General features: G+C 30.2%; 2 protein-coding genes across 6 annotated transcripts in view; one reads left to right on the top strand and one right to left on the bottom strand.

The window, feature by feature from the left end:
- Positions 1-11,190, bottom strand: part of Vps16B (Vacuolar protein sorting 16B) — a 25,973-nt gene extending 14,783 nt beyond the window's left edge. Inside the window, exons 1-3 of one of the 2 annotated variants that reach the window (XM_088204226.1) lie at positions 11,129-11,190; positions 8,247-8,613; positions 6,918-7,005 (exon numbers count right to left, since the gene is read on the bottom strand). The gene's annotated coding sequence lies outside the window, so the exon portion shown is untranslated. Of the gene's footprint in view, positions 1-6,917; positions 7,006-8,246; positions 8,614-11,128 lie in introns of those variants that run through there. The other variant, XM_088204227.1, reaches the window with a different exon arrangement.
- LOC148226318 (uncharacterized) lies at positions 10,723-21,108 on the top strand. 4 transcript variants are annotated; one of them, XM_088204230.1, is made up of 5 exons: positions 10,723-10,829; positions 10,905-10,943; positions 11,005-11,118; positions 19,808-19,861; positions 19,924-21,108. In XM_088204230.1, the coding sequence occupies exons 4-5, from the start codon at positions 19,828-19,830 to the stop codon at positions 20,403-20,405; spliced, it is 516 nt and encodes a 171-aa protein (XP_088060356.1). In that variant the 5' UTR covers positions 10,723-10,829; positions 10,905-10,943; positions 11,005-11,118; positions 19,808-19,827; the 3' UTR covers positions 20,406-21,108. The 4 variants fall into 4 exon arrangements, with proteins under 4 accessions (XP_088060356.1, XP_088060357.1, XP_088060358.1 ...); XM_088204229.1 differs by lacking the exons at positions 10,723-10,829; positions 10,905-10,943; positions 11,005-11,118 and adding exons at positions 15,837-15,901; positions 15,995-16,047; XM_088204231.1 differs by lacking the exons at positions 10,723-10,829; positions 11,005-11,118 and having other exon boundaries at positions 10,911-10,943.

The raw sequence follows: 21,108 nt of genomic DNA, 5'->3' as shown, positions 1-21,108 counted from the left end.
TGACATTAATTCATTGTTTTTACTTTTTCGATTAAATTGTTGTATATTTTTAGGAAAGGAAAAATATTTAATTAAATATTAATTTTAGATCAAAGAATATTTACCTTATTGACCTTTTTAAAAGTAAATTAATAATTATTTATAGAAATTAAGAGATGATTGAAAAATACTTTTAAACATACACTCAACCTTCATCATTATTTATATAATTGATATCACACAATTGATATACAGACAGAATAGAAATTTACTTTCATTTAGTATAAAAATAGTGAATATAGAAAAGAGAAGAGAAGATACGTACATACAATAGAAAAGCAGTATTAGATTGAAAAAGTAAATAATTATAGCAAGGTACTCGTATCTTCTAATGCATATCTATCTATCTTGTATGTATCTACATTTATACAGTTAACAATACTTGCTGATAGATTAGCACAGAATTACGTATACATACATATATAATATATTGTATAATTGCACGAGGCATAATTATCTAAGCTGAATTAAATTTACCGAATATTTGCCACGTGATAGTGTTTTACCTTTTTAGATCACAAATAGAATTTTAATTGGCCAATAGGAAAATAACATTTCGACAATACCCACATTTTTGAGTTTTACTGATTTAAAACATTATATTATAAAAACCATTATATTAAAAAAAAACCTTTATTAGAATCTAACAAAGATCTTTCTCATATCATCGATTTAAATATGAATACAAGTAACTTATTTATATTTTAAGAAACAAAATATCAATAAACTGAGTTTCCGAAAAATTATACTATCGAAAACTCGCGCGCGTTGGGTTCTAAATAAAAAGAGGGCATATGCTTCAAAAATACAGTCCATGGTGATAATGTTAGTCAACTACAAGTACATATATTGTTGGAGATATGTTGAAAAAGTTCAAAATCCTGGGCTATAACACATTGAGTATAAAAGTACATTTGCTTCATTCACATATGGACGACTTTCATGAAAATTTGGATGCATTAAGCGAGGAGCAAGGTGAAAGATTTCACTAGGACATAAAGATAATGGAAATACAATATCAATGAAGACGAATGTGACGAATCACGGAATATTGCTGGATGTTGAAAAATAATGATCCTCAGCAGAATACAAAAACAAAAGCGGAAAAATAAATTTTGCGGGACAGAGAAGACGTTGCTATAATGACTTGTATTTTTTGTATCTATTGGAAGCTTTCGAAATGATTTTAGTTTTCATATTTGTGTATTTTTGGTATTTATTAGTGTGTCAAGATTAGAACACAACATTAAAAAGACCTTATTCGTGAAAGTTGTGTAATTCCAAAAGTGGTTATTTAACAATAGTGCGATCTCACAAAAGCTCTTGTTATGACTCTCGTTACGTCTTGAACTAAAGGCTTCCCTCATAAATAACACGCAAGAATTCTCCAGTGCATTGAATTAATATTTCTTTGTTACGAAACGGTCGCGGAAACAACATAGTACCGTAAGGATACAAAAAGTACTGTTAGACATATGCAATTCACCTTCAAACAAATGTCACTTTCTAAAGGTGTTTATTTATTTCGTTGACTCTAAGAAGCGAGTGCATCGATTGGCTGGATGATCACTGCATAATTGTGATTGGTTAGCAAGCTTTGTAGCCCTGGATACTTAAGCCTGGACTGCGATGAGGAGAAGGCATTCACAAGCAGTCTCCTGCAGACTTCCGTTCACCCGTTCGCCCGCGGACAACATATTGTCATGGGCGTTCACATCCTGAGAGGAACTCCATCATAAATACAATCACCGTAGCAGAGAAGGATCAACCTCCTAAATACCGTTGCTGCCAAGCCACCTACAAGACCTCTGAGGATCTTCCACCGACAACATCCCTTCGCCAGCTTTTCACCACTGCTTGGGGAAAACATCTCGCCCATCATCAGCTGTCGCAATATGTAATATAATATAATAAAATTCTCACTTGTTTCCACCTGCGTCTTACTGCCTGCGAAGTCAGAGTTAGAAATCCCAAATATGTTTCCACCTTACGTGATAGAAAAAAAATAATGTCATTTCTATAATCAGCATTAAAAATTGCATAAAACGCAGTTAACAAAAATAAAAAAAATTTCAAAAAGTATTTTTTCACATGTCTGTGTAGTTTAAACGTAAGATACTAGAATATCTATTTTAAATGCGCCATATTATGCGGTCACATAAAGCTGCTGCAGGCCGCATCAAAACAGGATAGGTTAGAAATGTTATGAAATAATAAAATACATATATTGTAACTATTATGAATCTAGTATGATACATCTCTTTTTTACGTAATGGATTGAACAAAAATATCTCAAATATAACTCTTGGTGACTCAAGATGAATGGACCAAATTTGATGACTGAAGTGGATAGGCCACTCAGCTGCTTTTTTATGACTTCTATGGAGTCGGCTTGATTGCCTAGTCCCGTACTGAATCATTTGTGTCGCTTTAGCACAAGCTTAGTATTAAATTCTTTTCTATTTCCAAGTAGTAAGCGAATTTCAAAAGTTATAAACGGTGTGTGGCAATTGATAATGTAGTGATTCGAGAACCTGAAAAATTCTTCTTGAAGGCGCAAATATTTGAGTGAGTAACGTAACGGTCGTTATTGTATGTAGGTGTGTAGGAAAACGGTTTTTTGGGCTTTTTACCAAACAATAAACGTATTTGACAAACGTTATTTATCACTTAAGCATATACCAATAATAAATACCAGTATTAAAAGCGTTACTTGCGCTGGAAAGGAAATTTAAGCGTCATATCGCTTGTCAGTTTTTTTTTGGCGAAATGCTTTTTAAATGCATGCACAGGCTACTCGCTACAATATAACTCTAAAATAATACAGAATATTATTATTAGATCTTCTGCGAGAGCTTTCGGGTGAAGAGGCAGAAATGAGTTAAAAGAGTAAATATAGTATTAAAAACTATTCAATTATGATTAATTATTACAAAAAATGATATCAGCAAGCTATGACGAAATGGTAATAAACAGCCTTGGGCGTTTACAATTTAATTGTATTGTAGTGTGGAAGAGTGGCAAAAACAGAGGTGGAACTACTGCGCTTACAAAGGTTGGAAAAGCTTCAAACAAATAGAAATAACAACTAAAACAAGGAAAGGACATATAAAGATCATATAAGGACCTGTAAAAGGCTGCAGAGACGAAAAGGTTAAAACATGCATATATGATTCAATAACACTTCAAAGCATAATCTATACCAGTCGTACATTCGAAAGTTATTTGGTTCATTTTTACCACTTTTATAAATTCTCCGTTGAATTTTAATAATATGTGTTATAATAATACATAGTTATCGGTATTTGTATATATATTTTTAGTTACGATTCTTGCAATTTATTTAATAGTTCGGTTTTTTTATTGATTTGTAACAAAACACAGAAGCACGTTTCCAAGCATTCGTAATTTCGGAAATTTTAAAACCAATCCGGTTTTAAAAACGGAAATGATCACGTGTTCTTTTATTCGCACACACGTGTGGCGGAAATTTGTGTTGAAAAGCTCAAATATGAAACGCCTCTATTCTATTATGTTGCCTTATTCATACTATCAGATTGGCAAATATTTCAAAAGCACTGTAGTATGGTAATCACACCATTACTATTTAACAGTATAGTCCTTCATGCGAGTAAAAATATTTATATTCTGATATGCCAATCAAAAGAGTAGCTCTCTCAAACAATTGTTATCAAATTTATAAATCATAAAATGCTAAAACTAAGATGACAATACTTTTATTTCACGTAGCTAATCTATTTATTAATTCATATATGCATGTATGTATGTATATGTTTTCGCGTTTTCATAACACGATTAAGATTGTGTTTTTCAAAAGGTGAACTGCTGGACCAATGATCCAGGGCCACGGGTTCGATTTCCGCAGCAATCTTATTTTTATTAATGAAAATACACTATCAAAAATAAAATAAATGTCGCATTTTTCCAGATTTAACTTTTAGTTTGGCGTATCACTAAGCTTGTGTAAATGTGTCTCACCACTGTAACGCATTGGGCTAATGCCTATTACGTTACAAACAAATACAATGGGTTGACTATTTAAAACAATGGTTTTAATAAAGAGTACACTTACATTTTCGTAGTAGACAGCAAAAAAACTTTGAATTTTCTAGAATAAATTCTCGGGTTGTTTTGACACAGAATCCTTAATTGACATACCCTGTTGAAACAGAGCTACCGCTTTGTAGCGCATTGTAACGCTTTGTAACGATTTTTATTTATTTAGTTAATTTTTTATTACAAGTCTGACCTTTATGACCCAACAGGTTTCCTAAATGCGTCATAATTGTTATTATGTAAGGGTGCGATTTAACATGGGATTATTTAAAAATATATGTGCATTTAAATAAATAGTTTATTATATACAATAAATCGAATTGTTTGTGCATTTATGTGAGAGAAATCTTCAGATAATTTCTTAGGAAAAGTATTCGTTGCTGAGAGTTATTAATGGGAGGTTTACTGTGAAACAATTACGTTTTATGAAACAATTATTTTATATATTGCTCATTTAATATATCCTTCTTTTTAAACAAATTTTATTTAACATTCAACACACGTACATACATACATACATATACAATATATTGCATAAACGTATTCAAAAACATATTATTAAATATTCACACGATTTAAAAAAATTACGATTCACACCTAAAAATAGATGAAAACCATCTTAAATGTTTTTCCAGCTCCTCATAGCTATCGCCAATAACATCCTTGTGTTTGAGAAGCTGGATGGCCTCTAAAATAGGAAAGTCCTGGGCGCGACGGGTAAGAATATGGGACGCGATCGCGATTTTCTAGGGCTTTATTGATAAAAGAAAATAATCTATGTGGTTAATTAGGTACGTGAGGGTTAAATAACTACAACAACAAACAAAAAAACATTAACTCATAAAAATATTGCCCAATGGCTATGAAAACTATCAAAAATCGTCATTTAGGACAACATAACAATTTTTTAAACCTATTTTTCATAAGCTATAAAACACACGTCTAAATATGTTCTCGCATCGAATATACATTGCTGTATCCTTTGCAATTATCGGACGACCACCTACTAATGTCCATTTCGAAAATTACACTTTTATTAGGGATGTTTTTATTAGGAATCCTCTCCCATAATCTAAACTTCATCGAATAACCTGTATAAAGTTTTTGACACTTGGTCATGGCACTATCACTCTCACACTTGTGACCAACATTTACGAACTCATGGATGAGCATCATGACACTGTTCAGTTGATAACGAGGAACCAGAGAGACTGCGGTTCTACGACTTCTCATTCAACATAACCGCCCCATACTGACACCTGTACTCGTAGTGTACATAAATGATATATTTGTGTGTAATAAACTATATATAAAACAATTTTTCTCGCATATAACTGGTAGAAAACTAGCACTACTCTGCCAATAAAAAATACAATAATAATTTAGTAATTATATTATTTTAAAATTGAAAAAAAAATGTAAGAGCGAAATACCCAAAAATTATGCGCTGCTCGGCTTAAAAAACCTCGACAAGCAATTTGAATAAATTAAATTACCTTTATATAAAATAAAGTCCGCGATGCTGTGAATGAAGTTCGAAGCTCTAAAAAATATCTTAAGTTTAACTTTTCTCTCTTAAATGTTTGCTGACTCCTGATCAATATTAAATGCACAAACAAAAATCTAATGAGTAGATTATCATCTCGTGTTTCAAGAAAAGAAAGGTTAGCTTTTTTTTTCAAGGTGTAATTAAAAAATAATTAGGGTACTTAAATTCATTATTCTGCTCCTTAAAAAGTTAATTTTATCTTAATTATTGAGCTGGGTTGAGCTTGTGGTAAAAATCATAAGTAATGTATCATATATAACAGTTAGAATTAAATTTAGCCATAATTGATTAAATTATTTTTAACTTCATTTCTTAAGTTTGTTTGAAGTATTATATATTTACATTGTAATACAACGTGATTTTTCACCCATTTATCGAAATGCTTTGGTCCGATAAAAACTGGTAACAGTCACGTTGTCTGTTTCTTTACAAACACGGGTCTTTTCGTTGAATCTCAAATAAACCATTATATGTAGATAAAATCAAAGTTTTTTTTAGAAAATGTGTAGAGGAATACGAACGCTCAATTAATCGACATCGACAAAGAAACTAGTATTTAATGAGTAGTAGCTCTCGAAAATTTTTACGCTGCTCGACCATATATATACATATAACCAAGTATATATTTTATATAAATAAAGATTTAAAGGTTACGCGAATCAATAGCGCTATTTTCGTAAGAAAATCTCACGTAATAACGAGTTGGCGATTTCTGATCTACACGTTTAAAGCCATGTGACTGAGTTTGAATTATGCAGTTATGACGGCGGACGATAAGCTACTAAAGAAGTCGTTCATTGATCTCTAAGTACTTGCACGACGCATGTATAGTGAGTCTTTGACTTTGCGATTTAAAAATAATAAAAAAAAAATTTCGCTGCGAATGTGTAAAATTTGGTAAAGAATTTCTAAAACATAGCAATGTTTCGGTATTGGAAAAAAATCCTAATCGGTCATACATATCCTAAATAAATCTCTGCCAAGTTTTAGAGTATCTAAAAATAAGCCAATATACTTTTAATTTACCACAGTGAAAACCCAATGGCCTTGAAAAGTATTTCCGAAACATTGCTACCTGTAATATAATTTTATGCAAGAGGTTGAAAAATATTGAAAATATAATAATTTTATTGTTAGTTAATAATGCATTAAATATTGCGCCACCTGGCTTAAATGAAAACATAAATATAATTTTCCTTTTTCCGAATTTAACTTCTATTATTCAACCAAGGGATTAAGGTGTAATACATACCTTTAAAAATATTATCCACAGACCACATTTAGGCAGGCAGCTAGGGCAGGGGTCGGCAACCTGCGGCTCGCGAGCCGCATGCGGCTCTCTAGTTCCATGCGCAAATATTAATAATTATTTTATTTTCAAAACTCATAAAAAAGATTATACTGCAAAAAAAACTTTAAACAGGATAAAAACACTCAACAGAGAACAGTGGGAATAGGTGGAGTAGAGAGTATACGGACAGCTGACATTTTTGAAATGTGGCAACACTGTTCTGTTTGTTTAGTTATTGGTGTATATGAATGGTGTTATATGAATAAATATTATTTCATATTTAAAGCTATTATTTTAAATCAGAAATCAAATTGATATACCTAAACCTAATCAAATACCATAATATTAAAATAAAAATGTTAGTGGCTCTTTAAAAACTGGGAAATTTTGTAAATTGTAACTTTTGGCTCTTCCGTCTCAAAAGGTTGCCGACCCCTGAGCTAGGGTATTAAATCGTTAAAGCAATTCTGAAAATAATATGCTATTCATTAAGCTATTAAAAATATAGGTAATACCTGGAGTGAAATTTCAATATCTACAATGAGTAACATATCGAATAAAAACACTCCGCAGTTAGTCGGGGATAGTATGCAAATTGTACAAATTAACAATGTTATTAGCGAAATAATCAAAGAATTGGATCGTAATCTGAAATAAGAAGATTTCGTGTTCAACGGAAATTAGCCTCTTTTTTAAAAGAACAGCAATAAAATTAGCAGTCGAATTTTTTTAACAAATAAGGCATAATATTTAAATATGGTCGAGATAGATTTGTGTCAAAAGATCAGTTATGATAGAATGAAGCTACAAGCAAACTACATATTTGAATGATTAGTTTGTAGTAGTAGTTTTTTATGAAATAAATACCGAAAACAGCCAAGAACTCTGCGAGCGTTGGGTGACGAAAAACAGAGCATGCGCGAGAAGCAATAAGCTGTGTTGAATATTAAAAATAAATAAAGGGTGTTTAGAAGGTATTTTAAGGCAATCCCGATATAAAATATTGTAGAAGCATTTTCTAAACTAATGTTGTAAACATTATAATACGTAAAATAATCAACTGCATCACGTTATATTGATATGCCACAAGGGAATTGAAGTTGCAAGCTACATCTGAAAACGTGTATAAAAAAATCGCACTATACGAGTTTTCACATTGCAATGCAACGTGCTAAAATAGGGCTGTGACAAAGTTATATAGCAACGCTATATTTTCAAAAAGATAAGAAAATTAATTATTTTGAGACTAACAGATTATAATATTGTAATATATATATATATTTTTTATACTTACATAGCACCATAGCAGATTTGCTTAACGTCACTCGGAATAAAATAACGAAGAAAACATTTCATTAAAAACTAACAAATGCAAGCTATATTTACAGGAAAACAAACATAAATAATTTTGAACTACTTATAAATAGATCGTATTTTTGGCTGAGAATTTTAATATGGTTGTGGTCAGAATTATATATTAAAAGGTCAGAAAACATCAGTCAGAATAAATATTAGATGGTCACAATTCATATTAAATGGTAAGAATTATTTTTTCAGTTGGTAATAGTGTCATCGCATTGTGTTGTCACCAGGCTTGCCGAAAGTGGGGGGAGAGAGGGGACAAAATCCGGACGCGTTCTCCTTAAGGGGCCCAAATCTGGAAAAAATAATAGCAAGAATATATTTATAAAAAAAATAAAAACAGACCTCAAATAATGAATCTGAACTAAAGTACAGTTGTTCGAGATGTACCTATATATTGTTGTATTTTAGGTATGAGTTCTTTTAGCCCCTTTTTATACATATTATACAATAAATAAAAGTAGCGGAACATTGCCTTCAAAAGCAATATTCCGCAATAAAAAAAATAAAAATCGATCTCAAATAATGAATCTAAACTAAAATACAGTTGTTTGAGATGTATGTACTGATGGTTTTCAGGTATAAATTCCTTCAACCCTTTTTATACTACAATAAATAAAAGGAGCGGAACATTGTCTTCAAAAGCTCACTTTTTAGGTTGTACTTTCACAATAAACATTATTATTAAAAGTGATGGATTGTAGTTTTTGTGTTAATTTTTTTGCAAATTATTGTTAAATTTATGGCTTTTTGAACAATTAAAAAATATTTGACATTAGACGAAATATTCAACGAATGTGAATAAGTAGCAGTCAATTTAGGTATTCAATCTGAATTTTCAGGTCAAATACCTAAATAAGATGCAAAGAAATAACGAAAAACAACAGCATAAGCTGAATTATATAAATTTAAAGGTTTTGTAGATAGTATTATTGATAATTTGACAAATAGATTTAATGCAGCAAAATATATCCAGTTTCATGTGCTTATTCCTAAGAGAAAATATATAAAAAACAGTCTCGAATCTATTACGAAAATATTTTTTAAATATGTCAATTCAGTAAAATCATATCGGAATACATCTTCACCAGTAGATATATATGTTTATCAGTGAAAATATAAATTATCTGGCCGGTACTAGTATCATATAATTATAATGATTTCAAGTTTTCTGTATGTAGTAATATATCATTATTTATTTACATCCGATGTATAAATGTTACAGGGAATGTGTATTTTTTGGTAAAGTTATATTTTCACTAATTTAGTCCAAATACATTTTCACCAGTAGATGTATATTTTTACTAGCGAAAATATAATTTAATGTAAATGAAACTTAATTTGACTGTTACTAAACGTCTATTTGCTGTACAAACCCAAACCTAACCTAGTGAAAGTTCTAAAACTAATTATATTATAAGTCCAAAATACAAACTAAGCCAACTCATCTCTCAGGGAAAATAAGCAGAAGAATAAGTACAGACAGACATCGCATCTCACATATTGCTCCACAGCTTGTCTGCAATTCGATATTACAATTTGTTTTAAAAATATAATAGCTACCCTTACCGTTATTACTATGGACTTATAATATAAGAGGGCTGATCAAAGAATTTTCAAATCGAATTTTGGTTAATATGAGAGCGCAAAAACAATTATCACTTCTCAGAAGGCAAAAATTCACGTCAAAAGCAATAAAATCGTGTCGGCGACGGTAACGCGCGTTCTCACTGCGACGGCGACGGTACTCTCCTATTGGTCAAAATTTGGTTTATATGTGCTTTATTCTATTTTCACCCGTAATATAATATTGTTATAAAAAATCTTTTTTTAAATAACAATATATTTTTTTTTAATATTATCTTTTTTTCAAAAAATATTTTCCACATCCCTGTAAAAAGTACAAGTCAAACAATAACTTTGGTTGATTATAACGTGAAGCATAAATAAAATAGTATGTTTTTCAAACATATACGATGATTATATATTATTACCAAATGGCAAAACTATTAAAATGCGCATATAAATAATAACCATAAATGAGTTAACACATTCATTTACTATATGTAGGTATATTGAAATCACGTTGTGTTTTCATTTTATGTGCTTTCATATATGTTATAGGTAAAGCCACAGATATGTTTGGTGCGTGTATAAGGCACGTGTGAACGACGTTTCAAGTGAAACGTAATAAATTTTAGTATGTAGCTGTTTGAACCTAGAGTATGTACGAATTAATGGCCATTTTAAGGTGACCAAATTTTAAAAATATCAAAGGATGACACTAAAAATAAAAATACCTGATGGCTATGAACACAACTTAATAAATCATGCACGACACTAGTGAATTTTGTTTTAAAAAATATTTGTTGGGCGACACATCCAACTGTTAAGGCCAAACTTTTCCAAACATACGAGTACCGTATCATCTACGCAGTGAATAAATACAGTTTTACTGATATTGACCGATGGAATTATGAAGCAAGTGTTTGATACATTATAACTGGTTTAGTTAGTGAAATTATATTCATACTATTGAATATATGACTTCACTGTAACTTCTTAAAATTAAAAAAAATATTGTAGACTTGGCATGCTGTCAATCAACCAATGAAGAAGCGCTTTGTATGTATTAGTTTATTACACACAACAATACCATGGATAATTTTATACCGAATACATATAGGTGCAAATAGCTACATCCTAAATTATATGTTACTTATTACGAGTAATTGGAAGTTATACAATAATAAAGCCAATTATTATTTTTGAGAAAGGATCTCCACAAGGATCTACATATGTATGTATACCTTTGTTCTACACAGACACCTCCCTGACACGTGTTCACCATTGCCCTGAAAATGACCCACTCATGTCAGTAAATAAAATACGACTGTATTTTGTTCGTATATAGTTTAACAAATTATATAATTAAATTACAAATACAAATTTTACTAGCGTATTAATTATTAGTTAATTTATTACTCACAATAATATATTATTTGTAATTCGAAATTATGATGTTTTGTACAATATTTGGTCGGTACACGCATTTATTTTTAATTACTATTTTTTATAAATTATTTTTTAATCAGTACAAATGAAACATCGCCGTACAATTTAGCAATAATAATATTTATGTACGCGATTCGTGGGGTGCTAGCAAAGAGTGACAGTTTGGTCAAAGTAGGTAGAAGCAGCCGCTTTTCTCGTACTTTTACGGGCCGTCTAAGTCGATTCAGCCTAGCTCCGCATAGTGCGGGTTTGGCTCTAGTTTATTCCAAGTCGAAGTTCATATTCAAAGGTCAAGTCAAGTTCAATGTTCCGACAAAGGAGAAAATTCGGCGAAGTACTTGAATCTTTGCATTTCTCTACTACATATTTTATTAAACTCCTTAGTAAAAATACAACTGGTTGATCTTGTTCGTAATTGTGTAAATCTGGCAACAATGCTTACGCTCTGGAATATTTCAATTCGGAGAGGTAGCTCGCTATCTACTTGGTAAGCATATTTTGTTAAAGTACGGTCCAACGTTAGATATGTCTGCCGATTGCAGTCAAAAATAAAACGACAATATAAACATTTATCAAACAAATAATAATTATTTAATCTTCCGGTGTTTTGTATACGATTATTTATATTTTATTACAGAACACCACTATTGATATTTTAAAATTTCGCACTATTGTTAAATAATAACTTTTGATCACAGTAATTACGCGAGTTTCAAGAAAGAAGTCAGATGATGGTAGTTGCACGTGTGGTTGCTCATTCGGTCAAATGATTTTTTGCTAGAGTTATCCATGTATTATAAAAAAAAAGCGTTAGAATTGCAATAAACATCACAAAGACAAATATATTTTATTTATAAATTGAATTTTTATTAATACAAATATGATACAACCTTTAATTACGTCAATCTGGTTTCAGTTAACAATACAATGTGTGTATGTACTCTAATTCTGAATAAAATATTGCCCTCTGCCTCGTGTCGCGACTAAGAAGAAAATTGGGATACACGTGCAGGTTCCGGATTTCAGGGTGTCAGACCTTTCAGGAATGGATAGGCCACTGTGTCAAGGTCAACGACCAACGAAAGTAATAGTGAAAAAGGAAAAATCCTGATACTAAAAGTTTTACATACTATACAGAACTTATAATTGACTTGTATCATGATTCTTGTTTTTATTTATCAAAAACTTTTCCACGTAATAAATCGCTCATTAATACGTAAACATAGTTGAAGTAAATTCGATGTAATAACACGATGTATAGATTTCTACTTCGGCACGTGCTAATAACATGTGCCAAATTGATTAAAAAACTAAAACAACATATTTTGAATGTTACATAATAGATTAAACTTTGTTACATAATATTTAGATAGAATTTCTTAAACATCATAACAACGTAAAACTTAAATACGAAATTGCTCTATTATATTATTATTAATATTATGCAATTGTATTTATAAACGATATTAAAGAAATACAAAGTAATATTAATTGCTATTACATGACTCATTTAACGTTCGTTTAGAATTACTAAAGGTTGATCTTATTTATAAATGTACATGTAGGCTGTTTTTTTATGTATTTTTAGAGAGCTTGTATGGTTTACTTTGAACGATAATTATTTGGAATTCATAATTTTTACATAATTTACCAGAAATACTCTTCTGCTTGTTAATGTATACAAAAAAATAATAATGTATGCTCAACATGTGTATTTAAATATCTTGCAAAAATTAAATAATATAATTATTATAATGTATATTAAATATACGTATGCATTTTTATAAAATACAACAATATTTTAGAGTGGTTCATAAATATTTAAATTAAGATAAATACTTTTCCTAAATATATATGTAATGTACATACATTATATGTATGTATTACATACATATATTAAAAATAATAATAATATATAACATTTTCGCTAGATTTTTTCAACGTGTTCTAGTTTTTAAATAATTTTTGGGTGTAATAGTTTTTCAAATTACATCAATAATTAATTAGTATGTACTAATGATAATTATGTAATGTATATTGATATAAGCAACATTGTACTAAAATTTATTTGAGTATATATGCATCAACCTTGAAAGCATGTGTCAAGTCGTAAAGAACAACGTGACGTGATAAAATAAAGGTTTGAACAAAAGTTTTGCTACATCAGTGGTATTCATACCTATTTTTTGCTTTTATATGAATTATATAATAATCATGCACGGTACAAGAGTTATATATAATTCAGTTTGGAAAGATTTGGATTAATGTTCTATTCTGTTATCAATTATAAATATAGCAGATCATTGAAATATTCATGAAGGTTTAAAAATATAAGATTATATATTTGAAATATTTAATAGATATTTAGGGTGTAATTACCACTATTTAATTGCCTTTTTTTTAAATATAAGTTTTTATATACAAACGAAATGCGAACTTTTGCTTTCAGTGTTCCAATTCGCAGCTTATTTAAAGAGCTATAGAAAAACAGCAAAGTACAGGAGCGCATTCTAAGAAACGTTTTAAGGGTTTAAGCAACCTTTATAAATGAACTATATAAACACAAATGCACAATAATATATTCGCTTTAAAGCAAATCAGTAATAATTTTCCAAGTGTATGAGAATAGTGATTCAGATTTAGATAATTCGTCACATTAAAAAAATATTCAATACAAAAAATTAACCATTGAGTCTAAAAATACATTACCTTAATAATGCACTTTTAATTCATTGGTTTATAAAAAAACAGAAGATGTAAGCTCATTTTAAGAATTATCTATGAATGCATCATAATGTTTGGGCAATTTTACAGAAAATAACTCACAAACTATAATATGTTACAAAAAAATATCGTAATAACAATATGTTATAAAAAATATCGTTTCGAGCCATATCCGTTAATTTACATATATCTATAGAGTTTCAAAACAGGTTTAGATGAAAGGAGTTGAAGGAGACTGTTTTTTATTCAACGGTTGCCCATTAAATGATGTTCTGACATTGAAATTATTTCAATCCTTTTATTCATCAATATAAAGAAATTTATATTAATTCGCCTAGTTAAATGTTTAAATAATATGTTTTGCTTTTTTTATTGATAAAAATTTATTTGTTTTTGTTTTTATTTTTTTAAATAAAGAAATAAATAATCTGTTTTTATCGTTTTTTTTTTAATAAAAATACTTGAAATTCCAGGGATCCTAAAAATTTTAAATCCCGACAAAAAATCCTCGGGAGCAGCACCTACATGCCAGCATCTTTCTTTTAGATGCGTTGGGATATGAATAGCTGAGCTCCCGCAGAAAGTTATATGCTAAGCATTTCTTTAAATTAATGAAAGGCGTAGTTGATAGTTTATCCTTTTTCGAGGAAATCCAGTTTTGGGTTCCGAAATGTTTTCAAGAGTCATGATCGCGTCCTCTTTTGATAACCGTAAGACGTAGGTTACACGTTCAGTCTGCCGTCAGTTCAGTCCATAATTGTGATCCGATTGACGCCAGACTGAGCGTGTAACGCGTTGAATGACGGACTGATGAACCGGACTGACAGTTATTTAAATATTTTGTTAATTTTCGTCAGTCTGGTGCGGACTTACAACAGACTGATCGTGTAATGCATTATATCAGTCTGATCTATCAGTCACGGCTCGGACAGCGATGGAGGCATGCGCCGAAAACGCTAACGCTACCACTTCACTGCCAACTACGCAGCCGTTTGAGGCCGAGAAAGATTTTTTATTTACATTAGAATCATTGCCTATTCTCTAGGATAAAATCCATAAGAATTATGTAAATAAGTATAAGAGAAATGAAGCTTTGGAAAGGTTGTTGATAATTTATAAAAAAATTAAACCTTTGGCCACCATCGACGATATTAAAAAACATTAAGATCAAATTACCGCCAAGAATTAAAAAAAATAACTAGCAAATGATTAATAATTCCATTTGTCAATATCAGTAAAATTGTATTTATGATCCAGTACATGTACGTTTGGAATAGTCATTGCTTCTAGATGGTAAATTATGTGAGTGATCATTTGTAGGCTATTTTTCATTGTTTATGCGATCAATTGGCGCGGTGGTATACTGCTAGCGAATAATTGCTGGCGGTAAATTTTCCCAGACTCTAGTATCCGTAATGCATATAAGCTGCCCCTGTGTATATACCGAGTATATAAGAACAATTAACATTAATTTTGGAAGGCCTAAAATATTATAAGCAAGCATGAACGTTAAATTGAGAATTGAACGCAGCATAAGTTTGTAAATAAATGCGTATCGCAGATTGCTGAAGAGCCGTCGGCCCCAGTTTGGCCCTGGACGCTCGTGCGGCACTGCCCTGCCCCAACCTCGTGCCGCACAATTTGCCGCTTGACGCACGCACACGCGCGCGGTCACCGCACGTGGCCACGCACACATAGAAACACGCCACCTCGTGTCTGTGAACCTGACCGAGAGTGGGGGTGCGAGTTTTCCTCTTGGCGATTGCTGCACGTATTGCCATTCGTTCGTGCGCTTTTCCTTGCCATGGTCGCTTCGCAGTCGGCCGTCGCAACTAGTGTTCCGCGTAAGTGATTGCTGAAGTCAAATTTCTTTGCTTTGCTTTGATCGAGTTAAGAATTACTGACCTTTAAAATGTATTCTATGTTTTGATCTAAAGTGTGAGTTACACGATCTCGGTGTTTAAGCTGTGTGTGGAGATATATAGACAGGGTACGCATAACAGCCTTTTGTTATCTATTCGCGCGTCCACTTTGTGTAATTGGCACGAAAAGTTCATTAGTTGAAGATATTAACAAGTTGGAGATGTGACTCTTGATTTTGAATAGCAGATAATTTAATCAACGATTAATAAAAACAAACTTATTTCTTACATTATTTTTCTTAAAATGGGAAGTTAACACAAACGAAATAAATTGTATGCGACGATTTATTCCTTATCTGGTTTCTGCGATCATGCATATACTTCCATCTTTTCTACATCTTCAACTAGTGAAAAATTTAACTTTTTATGTGTGCACTGCATCAGGATTAATAGATATTGTCAGAATTTAAATCAACTTTAAATCTCGGTCAGAGGTCATAATTATATTATTCAGGATCAGAATAAATATCAAATGACTAGAATGAAAATAGCATACGGTCAGATTTAAAATATAGGACAATCGTGTGAATTAAAAAACTATTATAACATTTATAGAAAATGGGCAATAAATTATTTATTTTATATATATCTTATTAAATTTCGCTTGTACCAAAACTGTTGTACATGTTAGGTGCGAGGGAGCGACTATTAGTCAGAAAATTAAACTTTATGAATAATTCTTAACGAATCAATTTAATTGTATATAGGACGCGAAGATGTTTAGAGCTACGAACGAAGCGGGAACAACGACAAAGCGGCGCCTGAGAGTAAACTTAGCTTGTTGTATTGACATTTGATAACGTTGCGAGCCCAATCAAACAAATGGGCCTTAAAACACATTGATAACGATAATGGACTGCCAACATGCGAATTGTACCAATATTCAACGTTACAGAAATAACAACACTATACGATAACATTATTGCCAACTGAAAAAAATGATTTTGACCATCTGTCAAAATAATTCTTACTATTTAATATAAATTTTGACCAGTCCAATTTAAATTCTAACCATTTTGTATACATTTCTAGCAAAAAATATAAATTCTGACCATATATTATTTATTCTGGCCACTTATATTTTGATCACAACCGTATTAAAATTCTAACGCGAAAAATGCGAGCCGTTAATTATTATTATTTGAAATTACGATCTTAAGTGAACCATACAAGTAATAAATGCTTTAATAGTTAAAATAAAAATACTACATAAGTACATATTTTTTCCACAAATATAGAATCAACATAAATGAAACATTGCAATAAACCAGCACGATAGATCGGTGGTATAATCAACCAATGACTTTAAATTCCATATAAATCTTTGTGTTTTGCAATTTATATCATGTCTAGGAAATTATAATTAATGATTAATATATAATTATATTTTCGATCAATCATCACAGATAAGTTTTCCTAGATTTTCCTTATCTCACGGAGGAATATCGTGGTGATAAATTCAAATGTAGCTAGGTATAAAAAACTCGAATATATGCTACTACAGTTCATAAGGAATATCACATATGAAAAAATTACATATTAATAACATTTTGTATTTTTCCTTAATTTATCTTATCTTGTTATTACTATAATTTTATATTATTTTCCTTTTATAAATTAGAAAATGGTTATAAATCAGTTATTTGTACTTCATTTCAAAGTATGAATTTTTCTGTATATGTACTTAATTTTGTAAGAAACGTTTATATAATATATAAACATAATAAGGATTTTTAGTTTGATTTGTATAAAATGAAGGGATAAGAGATAAATATGGCCAAGACAGTTTAAAATTTCCTCACGAAACTGTGTGCAAATAAATAGATATAGAATATCTTATAACTCTACATTTTTTTCATGAAGTTAGTTACTGGACGGCTAACAGATACAGCAAATATATATATTGTAGAAGGTTAATTTTTCAGAAAAATTTGATGTAAATCTGACAGTTCTTGTGTCGACAAAAACCGTTATATCCCATCGTTCAATTGTAAAGTACCCAAAATTTACAAATCATAAATGTAGGTCTAATTTCGAAATTCCAAAGAAAATTATTTTGTCTACTCGCTGTAACTCGCACCATATTCTATTTTACTGCCATTTTACATTACAAAAAAATTTAAGTTACACAGTGTTAAACTGTAGGATATTTTACTCATACGCTGTATTTATTTAAAGAAATTGGCTGCGTAGTGCAAAATTTTGTTTTGTCATATACCGCTATTTTTGTAATTATATTTAAAAAAAACTTAAAGATTTAATATTAATATAATCAAGTAAATAAAAAACTAAGTAAATAAAATAGGAACATAGCTAAAAATAAATCTAATATACCAATAGGGAACTAAAGAATTTCAATGAAAACTGAATTTTGAGCTTTAGAGTAATTTTGATGATATAAATATAAGTATATATACATATATATTATGTATACATAAATATGTATATACATGTATATGTCATTAAGGTAGCCGGATATTTCGCACGAAACAAGCTTAAAAGTCTTGCAGAAATTAAATGAGTACTTTATAGATGAGTGAACTTCAAGAAATCTGCAAATAATTATTTGTTAAAAATAATAGTACCTTAATTTTTTGTGCCATTTTATTATAGAGCCTTTATTACTTTAATATAAATTTTAATTCCGATGTTTTAGCTCTCACATTGCAAGTAATTGGTTTTACAAATAATCAGAACTTTTATTTAAATTTTGTGTCAAATTAGATGACTTCTAACTATAGATCTCCTAAAAAAAGATTTATCTTATCAAACAAACTGCAACTTAAAAATGGGTCAATATATTTTAGTATCTGTCTAAGTGTTTCAATATATTTTTGGTATCACTGAACTCCAAAGTGATACAATTGTTGATTTTTTAATTCATTAGTATTTTATTCTGCTATTTCTAGATTTATAAGTTTTCGTAAAAAATAATATTCAACATGGAAATGTCATATGATTTATCTCTTGCATACAGTGATTTATCTCTTGCTCAAGTGAGAAGTATTGTGATTGTCGATTAAACATTTTTATCCTCATAAAGATATTTCTTATGTAAAAAACGAGCAATATCTTAGTCAAATGTTATAAACATGTATGGAAAAATCTGTATAGCTTTGTCTTGGGAAGTATGAAGGTTTCTGAAACTTTTGGTAAATCTTCTCAGCTTATTGATCAATTTGAGTTATACAGTATAAAATAATTACTTTAACGAACAAGTTCCGATAAATTTGTGAGACTATAAAGTTCAGGCTTGTTTTCTAATAATGCTCTCAAAACAAGTAACTTCCCTAGATATGATATAAATTTGTGTCTTCTTATGTGTGTCAAAATTATATACATGTGATAGTAATACATTTATAAGAATGTAATATGCGAGATGCACTATTGGGTCTTCCTTATTCGAGTTTGAATTTAACAACTACTTAGACATCAGACTGAAATCGAAGTCTGTGAATCAACTATTATTACAGCTTACAATCAATAGATGTCACAATGCATGCCCTAGTTCGATTTTTTTTTAATTATTCATCCGCGAGATTAAGAAAATCTAGTAAAATATAAGCTGTAATGATCACATATAATAATCACTAATTTAGATCTCCCTTTTGAACAAGCGAGTGTTCGTTTAAAAAACTACACAAAGCTTAGTTTGTTGCACAAGTTGTTTAGTCAACATGTTCTTGTCGTCTTCATTTGATAAATTTAATTGTATAAAATATTTTGTTTTGATCTTATGTAAACTACTCCTTATATTACCCATATTACAAATTTAGTGCTCATCAAAATAAAATTATTTTTAACTTGAATGTTTTTTGTTTGTTTCAGGAGCTCGAAATACTTCAATTATGGCTGAAGAAGACCAATTACCGTTAAGAAGAGGTATACTTAATTCTTAAGTTAAATCTTTGATCACAATCTAAACTCGTTCTATATAAAATTAGGTTCAACCATTCGGCAAGGTAGAGTTGAAAGAGTGCAATATAGAGTGCGTCCCCGTCGTCTCCAACCACCGGCCGCCGGAGCCTCGAGAGACGATTCTTCATCGGACGAGTCGGACGGAGAGCAGTTTGAAGCGAGACCTTCATCGCCGATTCCTGGAGTTAACATTCCAAATTTCAGCAGTGAGAGTGCACAAAGATACAATGAAAGATTCAACACTAACGACAATAGATGGTATCAATACCGCACAGTGCAGCAGACTAGGCGGGACAATCTGGTGGAAATAGCAATGCGCACAGTCATGTTGATGAGACAGAATCGACAGCTCCAGGAGAAGCTTGCCATTTTGAAAGCCGACACAAAAATGTATATGGAATACATGAGAAACAATCCGATCGAACATATAGCCAACGTTGAGAATCATCCGGAGGGCGGGATCAAAATAGAGCCCAACATAGAAGAGATATTTAAGGCTCATCGTTAGTCATTAATTATGGTAATTTAAGCATTTCAAGATCTCATAATTTATAAGTCTTGGGCAGAAAATATAATTTTCTGTCAGTTTAAAATGAAGTTATATTAATGTTGTGTACAATTCTACAATATATGTGTAAGAATAATTTAATTTAGTTTAATTTTGCTCAATAATCGATTATGTATTGTAATACACAAATAATATTCTGCTACAAATAAGTTCATTAAATTTTAAACATTACTTAGCTTACTGTATATTGCAAAATGGTGATATGCTGGAAATTATTGAAACAATCATACTGCCTATTCTTGTTTTAGTTAATATTAATTATGAACTCAAAAAAGTATTATTATTTTTTAAATAATTATTTTGTTTACATAATAAAGTAGCCTTAAAGGTGATTTTTTTATTTATATAAATCAATGCTTCTTAATTATAATGAATGTTCAATGTCTTGTATTAAATACAGTTTAATTGGTGCTGATTGTTATTTAGAATTTTGATATGATTGTAGCATTTTATCATAGATAATTGTTAATTTGTTGTTGTTTCATATTTAAAAAAAATTGTGTTGTGGAATTATTGTAATAATGTCGTAACTTAATAAAAAAAAATAAAAAGGTTTACTGAAATGTAATTAGCATATGAACATAGTTCTTTAGGCATACTAAGTATATTTATTGACATAATAAAGTATTATCCTTGAACGTAA

Source organism: Plectrocnemia conspersa, unplaced genomic scaffold, assembly GCF_051122295.1.
Source record: "Plectrocnemia conspersa isolate PC_06_02 unplaced genomic scaffold, ASM5112229v1 ptg000014l, whole genome shotgun sequence".
Taxonomy (NCBI): Eukaryota; Metazoa; Arthropoda; class Insecta; order Trichoptera; family Polycentropodidae; genus Plectrocnemia; species Plectrocnemia conspersa.
This window is presented reverse-complemented; position numbering and strand designations above follow the sequence as displayed.

What these genes read in the sequence shown, in the direction of transcription:
- LOC148226318 (XM_088204232.1), top strand. Translation starts at nt 15,862, where the DNA reads ATGGTCGCTTCGCAGTCGGCCGTCGCAACTAGTGTTCCGC. An exon ending in CGTCGCAACTAGTGTTCCGC is followed by an intron (nt 15,902 to 19,807) that starts GTAAGTGATTGC and finishes TGTTTGTTTCAG; the next exon opens with GAGCTCGAAATACTTCAATT. An exon ending in CCAATTACCGTTAAGAAGAG is followed by an intron (nt 19,862 to 19,923) that starts GTATACTTAATT and finishes ATATAAAATTAG; the next exon opens with GTTCAACCATTCGGCAAGGT.